General features: G+C 32.8%; 1 protein-coding gene across 5 annotated transcripts in view; it reads right to left on the bottom strand.

Moving 5' to 3' along the window:
- Positions 1–899: 899 nt before the first annotated feature.
- The window catches only part of LOC131161520 (probable magnesium transporter NIPA6), a 33216-nt gene continuing 26826 nt past the window's right edge, over positions 900–7289 (bottom strand). For 2 of the 5 annotated variants that reach the window (XM_058117341.1, XM_058117338.1), the window contains 3 exons: positions 2315–2407; positions 2119–2236; positions 900–1457 (listed from right to left, as the gene is read on the bottom strand). In XM_058117341.1, coding sequence (XP_057973324.1) covers positions 1327–1457; positions 2119–2236; positions 2315–2407 — 342 coding nt within the window. In that variant the 3' untranslated portion in view covers positions 900–1326. The remainder of the gene's footprint in view (positions 1458–2118; positions 2237–2314; positions 2408–7289) is intronic. The other 3 variants (XM_058117342.1, XM_058117339.1, XM_058117340.1) reach the window with 2 other exon arrangements.

Here is a 7289-nt window from a genome sequence, read left to right as displayed (position 1 = left end):
TAAAAAATAAAAAAAATTATTTTACACTGCTAAAATAAACTTTTTTTTTTTTTTTTGCCTTTTTAATAGGGAATCTTTTAAAACTAAAAAAAAAAAAAAAAAGTGCAATTTTTTATAATTTTTTTAAAAAATTATAAATAAAATGAAAGTTATTTTCCATAATTAAACAAATCCACAGGCCCATTTGCTTGTGAAAAATAATTTTTATTTTTCATTTTTTCCATGAATAAATTCCAAAAAAGATACATTATCATTTGAAAATTTCAATCCTTATGAAGACTTCAAGAAGATTGTAATTTTTCAACTTTACAACATTTTATATGAAGCAAATGAACATAAAAAGTTTTGTTACTATTTGCCTGTGAAAAAAAAATTATTTTTCATTTCTAAATTTTCAAATAATTATAAAAATACCACTTTATTTTTTAATTTCTAAATTCATATAAAAAAGTTTTAAAAATTTTAAAATCTTTTGCTTTATATAAACAAACATAAAAATCTTCTAAATGCATGCAACTCAAATTTAAGTCCAAAAATTCACGATCCTAAATACCACTTATATATTTTTAAAAAAACTAAAAATAAATTATCTTTTTTGTAATTATTTTAAATCTAAAACTAAAAAAATTTTAAAAAAAAAATTGCCTAATACAACTTTTACTTTCTGACTCATTGATATGAATCTAGAAAATCAAAAGATGAAATTTTTATTTCTTTGAAAATATTTTACACAACTAAACAGCCTCTTAATTTTCTAACAAGAATGTTTGGTGCAATGAATTTATATGATCGACCATTTCAATTTAAGAATGAAGTATTACCCAATGGGCAACTCAAAACATACCTCAAAACTACGGAGTCCATTAAAAAGAAAAGACTGAGCCTGAAATTCTTCAAAGTTTAAAAATAGAACAAAATTTTCATTTCATTGAAAGGAAAAGGGCTCACTTGTTCTTACAATCAGCACTCCTATGGCCTTAACTTGTTCGAAGAAAACAGATGGACGTATATTAAAAAGTAACAGAATGGATAACAAAAACAAATTAATCATACAAATACAAACACTTCATTTCTATGCAACTCTACAGAGCAGAAAGAGGTGGGGAAAACTATTTAGAAAGACAACCCAGAAAGGAAATTACCATGACAGGGCGGCCTGCACAAAGAATTATCGACACCACACTGCAAAATTTTACCGAAGTAGATCCCGAAAAGGGAGAATGTCAATGACAATTTCACCCTCAAGACTGCTAAAAAATCTGTTTATCTGAATTCTACTCTGCGGAACCTTCGGTGGACTGCAAGATAGAAATACCTAGACATCTCTCATTTGAAATGGTCATGTCGAAGGATCGCAAAAATATCAGGGCGCAACTCTTCATCATCTTTCCGCTTCCATATTTCACCATTGACAGGGATAAACCAAGATATTTGAGGAGAATGTGATGCATACTTATCTGCACATTTTCAGATAGCATCAAACTAGTTAAAATTGAGTGATTTTGCATGAAAAATGAGAAAGTGGTTGGAGATCATGACCCTTCTGTTTATTGACACCTATGCAAGGGGTAAGCTTCAGTAAAAAAATTTTTAATGGGGATAACCGTCTAACTAAATCTACAACACAAATCACATACTCAAAAATCAGATGGAGGAACTTACCCCAAGTTTGGAGAGACACTTTAACTTTGGAATTGTATTGAATTTTGACAAGATGCAATATAAAATTGTATTTAAATTTGTCCAAATCCAAACCCAAATCTAAGGTCTGAAATCTATGCATCCAAACATATGGTTAAAGTTAACCACTATGAAGTTCAAGACATCTTCATCCTTATGTACCAATATTTTTTTGGGGGTCTGCAGCATCTTGTTTATGTTGAGCATCCATCCTTTGTTTAATATAATCATTACCATTGTCATCACGTTGATTAAAAGTTCTGCAATGGGGCTACCTTGTCATTGCTATTAAGGGGTTACCATGTTAGTGTGTTATTGTGTTTGATAAAATCATCATTATCATTATCATCATCAGCTTGGCAAGCAGAGTCAAAACCAATCATACCCTAGTCTACCTCTGTGCAGAGTCAAGTCCATTTATATGCTACACTTGCATACCTGCAATAGGGGGCGGATCTAGTTCTCTTGTACTATGCAAAACCATAGTGCCAGAAAGCACGGTTATGAATCCACAGAGAACTGAAACAATATTGCTTGCACTTTGACCAGACCAATCCTTAAATAACAGAAAAAGGTACATTAAAATTTGAAAAAGGAGAAGGCAAAAGTCATACAATACATGCATATGAGGTACCTTGAACATTATGGCACTAGCCAAAATTGTGAAAGATGTGAACATAGCAAAATAGATTGGAGAAACAACTGCAGTGTCAAATGTGTCCAGAGCCTACAGAAAAGGCAAATTGGTTATTAAGCTTGACAACATGACCAACAAATAACAAAGAGAAACATAAAAAAAAAATTTTGTACCAAGCCAGTGAACAACTTTGGTCCAGATAAAGCTTGCAAAACTTTACAATATTTCCCATAATTGAAAAGATTTATGTCCAATTGTGCCACTTCCATATTTTTCAATATTGGCCCAACACTCTGTCAACCCATATACTCACCAAGTGCATTGGTGTAATAACTGCAAATCCTTTTTAAATAAGAATTATAAGACCTTGCTATTAAAATTTTAAAAAAATATGACCTAGTTTAAAATTGGGTAAATCACAAGTCCCTAAAGTTTTGCTGACTTGCACTTCATTTCCCGAAGTTTTACTTGTAAAAGTTCAAATCCCTAAAGCTCCACATTCAGGCTAGCAATCTCATCAAAGCTGAAATTGAAATCTGAAGGATCAAATTGTTACAATTAAAACTTTAGGAAGAGATGTGCAATTCAGTGAAACTTTAGGGACAAATGTTGTAATTTGTCCTTTAATATTTATGCCCAGGAAGTTGCAACTAATAATCCCACAGAAATTCACATGGGCAACATTAGAATTTTTTTCAAGAACAAGATGATGAAAATAGTTTTAAGAAATCAAGGATTCTTAATTCCCTATTCTACATGTCATTGACTTGAGAAGCGCCACCTTCAGTTTCTATAAAAGTTCAGGACACATCTTTCATTTTCTCCAAAATTAAAACATAAAAATAAGTAAATAACACAATGCTATTTTAGTCCTACATTTTTAAATGTTGTAGGGCCCTGACAAGAATGTCAGCCAACATCTTTTTAAGATGAGATCAGCTAATGTGCATCAACCCTGGTAGATGATAGCCCGTCAATACATTTCAAATTCTGGACCTTAATGGGTGTGTTGTTAAGTTTTTAGATACCGTTTCCTGAATTCCAAAAACAAGGAATGCAGGAAATACAAAAAAACCTGTTTGATTAGTCATTGTTGCAAAACCTTTCTTGGGATTGTATCCCGGACTCCCGTTTTTAGGGTTTTATAAAAAGATGTCAGCTATAAATCAGGATACAACGTTAAATTCCCAACTCTTTCCCCTCCTTCTCTAGTCATGTTCCACTTCCGCCTACCTCCTCTTTCCTCTTTGTCACCAACTACCAACCTCCCCGGCCACTAGATGCTTTCTGTCAAACACTACCACCCACCTCTGCCAGATGTGTGACATCAGCTGCTCAGAAAATGAAAGAACTTCAAAAAGATATTAATGGATTATCAAACACATGAGCTATTTTCATTTCAGAAAAATAAACTCAAATGTAATTATCCAAACACGTTTTTGCACAACTAAACATTTTAGTTACCAGTGCAAAATATGTGAAATGGCCATTAAATTCAACAGGAGGGGCCTACACACCAAAAAATGGTCACCACATCCATGTAAGTCAGCCCTTTCTAATAGTTTTATCATACTATTCATTTGGCGGAACCAATGATTCCATTGAAGTCGATGCAAAAAGTCTCCTTTTTCTCTTGAAAGATAAAAAATACACATGATTAAAGAAAGACGAGCATAACTTCTTTTTTTTTTCAGATGATAAATCAAGTCTAATAAAAAGAATAAATAACTACAATGAAATGACGATAAGAAATCCCCAAGAAAAACAAAGAAAAAGAAAAAGAAAAACTAACAAATTATATCAAAGCTGCCTTCCAATCACTTTGGATATCAGACAGCAAAAGACCACCCAAAAACCCCCAAAATAATGAGCCCAAAAAAGAAGCAAGAAAGATAACATTCTCCCAAAGCAATATTGGAGAAGTCTTTTGATCTTTAAAAACTCTAGCATTTCTTTCCAGTCAAAGCGATCATAAGATTGTAGAAAACAGCAGTGTCCCAAAATATCCTCTCTCTCTCCTTCTCAAAACCCCAAAACTTCACCTTCAAAAAATCCTGAATTGTAGCTGGAGCCACCCCAATCTCACCAGAGTATGAAAACAAATTGTTCCAAATGCATCTTGCTACTTAACAATGCATGAACACTATCATTAGACTCATTGCACAGCACACAAATATCAGGAACGAGGGCTCTGTGAGGCCTCCTTATTTGTAGCACATCATTTGTGTTGATCTTGTTAAGAATTAAAGTCCAAATAAAGACCCAGAATTTAAAAGGAATCTTTGCTTTCCAAACAGCTTTGTGTAAGACAAAAGGACTAGCATTTGTGGATTTTATGAGAATGGAAAGAAAGACTTTGAAGAGAAAGACCCTGAAGCATCCCCAATCTCCCTTGTATCCCCCCAATTCAGCACACCCAGTAAAAGAATTAATTCACCAACCTCTCTTTTGTTGAAACTACTAAAGAAATGAAAATTCTAAGAAAGAGAACCCCTGTCAAAAGAATAAAAAGCCGAAATTGGTGCATTCTGAATAGTGGAGAGTCCAAACGGACGCAGCGCCTACTGCTTCTATGAAGAACATTGGATTCCAATCTTGAAACATATTGACCAAGTTAAACCTGAAAAGTCAAGTCCTGCATAATATGCTTTTTTTAAAAAAATATTTTTTATACGTATATAAATACTTTTTTTTTTGGGGAAAGCTAGATAGGTGAGTGTCAAACCCTAAAAGCCAACTAGATCCCCAAACAATAATTCTTTCTAGCTTGCCCAATTTTTTTTTGTGATAATTTTTGACATTTTCCCCCAGCAATCTTTACAACATCAGATATGTCAATTAGTTTGAAGATCTCAAGCTGCTACTGCCGCTCCCAACCAACTAGTTCTTTTGTCCAACACTAAATACCAGAGCAAAATTATCCCACCCCACAACTCTTACTTTTCATTTCCCAACTAGGAAAAAGGTATCCTTCACTGCTTTAGAATTCCTTCTTTTACCATGTTGCAGGGTCTGCCACCACACCACATCATAATTGGTAAAAAACAACTACCATGCCAACAATGCCACACCACTCACCACCAGAACATTCCAATCCTGAGGTTCCCACCATTACACAGAATCTACTTCACCAACAAAATAAACACCGCAGCAATGTCCCCATTACCTTAAATATGAGAACCATCACAACAAGGCCATCAATACCACCATCATATCCAGCTTGCTAGCCACTACTGTCCCCATTGTTACCACATGGTCATTGCAAATAAGTGAATAGCTAAATAACAACATAATCAAAATTTTACTACAAGAATGCACAGTACCAACTATTAAAAACTTTTTAAATTGCTTATTTTCCGATTGGAAGAAAGTTCCATAAAAAGGAATTCAATATGTAAATTATTTTCAGCTATATACAAAGACATCTAAAAAAAAGACAAAACTGACATTTCAACCACTGACAAGAGATGATACTATTTTTTAAAATCTCAATCACAAGTAAAATAGGTATTGGAGAATGTCTATTGACATTGAAAAATGACTATTCCATAAGCCACCCAATCACAGAAAAGAAGATGTGGGAAAATACAAATGGGCCTACTTGGCCAAGAACCGTCTTTTAGATTCCCTTTTCTGCCAATAAATGAAGAATTTCAGGCTGATTTTCAGCATAACTCTCATTCAAGGTTATGTTTTTCCACGAAATACACATCTGGATTATTTCTCTGGTTTATCATCCAATAGCAAAGAAACTGCACTATAAGCAAACAGTAAAAGTTCAGAGAATCTCTTGTGCTACTTGTTTGAATCAGGCTAACAAAGCTTTCCAATCATGCAGAATATCACACAAGCAAACACTAGCCAATGCTGCCAAAATAATTTTAAAAGCTCCCAGTGAAGCAAAAAGGAATCATGTCACAAATAACCAATAGGCAAAGTACAATCAGGAAAAATCTGAGTCTTTCTCTCCAAGGTCTTAAATTTCAATTTCGACTCAAATTTCGAAGCTCCAAAAGTACAGAAATTTCAATTTCAATGTCGATTTTGATTTCGATTTGAAAAAATAACGGAAATTAGTAGTAAAACATGGAATTTTTTGTGAAACTTTAGAAATGGTTAACAAACATAATAATTTAAGTTTTAGAACTAATATATTACAAAATAAATACATATATGTTTTATATGAGGTGAAAAGTTGCAAAATAGTGTGTATCAAACACATTTGTAAGATAATGTACATTAAACATATTCAGTTAATACAAATGAAATTCATAAATCATTTAAATATTATTTATTACACAAATAATGATAATTTAGACATGAATGGTCAAATAAAATGTTACTGTAAGTTTATTTTTTTATATAATTTCAAAAGCACTTGTAATAATTTCTTGTTTCGATAAAATAAATTAAGATAGAAATTTCACTTCACTCCTAAATTTCTCATTTGAATTCTAACCGAATTTCATCAAATAGTTAAAATTTCAACAAGTTTCGCTAAAATTTCGAGATTTCGATAAATTTTGGATGATTCAATGAGATTTCGACAGAAATTATGCAAGATGGAAATTGACTGCCATTTCGATTTTGAGCGTGACAGAAATCGGAAATTTCCACAATTTCATGAAATTTAAGACCATGTTTCTCTCTAGCCAAACCACCATAAAAAATAGCAAACACTACACATCAGTACACCACCATAATCTCTATGCATCCATATGCCTTCCAAAACCTATAAAGCAACTAGCAGAAAAGCCTCAGAAAACTAGGACACCCGTCACACACCCAATACTATTTAAATAAATAAATGTCTAGCCAAAAAAAAGAAACAGAGTCTCATCTGCAACAGATTGTTGGTGTTGAACTCCTTCAAGGATGGCCCTCCACAAAAAAGCCTTAATATTACAAGGAATCTTTGTTTTCCACAAGCGATAAAGAAGAGGAAAGAATGAGAAGAACGACAATAAAAATA

Source organism: Malania oleifera, chromosome 8 (genome assembly GCF_029873635.1).
Source record: "Malania oleifera isolate guangnan ecotype guangnan chromosome 8, ASM2987363v1, whole genome shotgun sequence".
Taxonomy (NCBI): Eukaryota; Viridiplantae; Streptophyta; class Magnoliopsida; order Santalales; family Ximeniaceae; genus Malania; species Malania oleifera.
The sequence above is the reverse complement of the archived record's forward strand: the minus strand, read 5'-3'. Positions and strand labels throughout refer to the sequence as shown.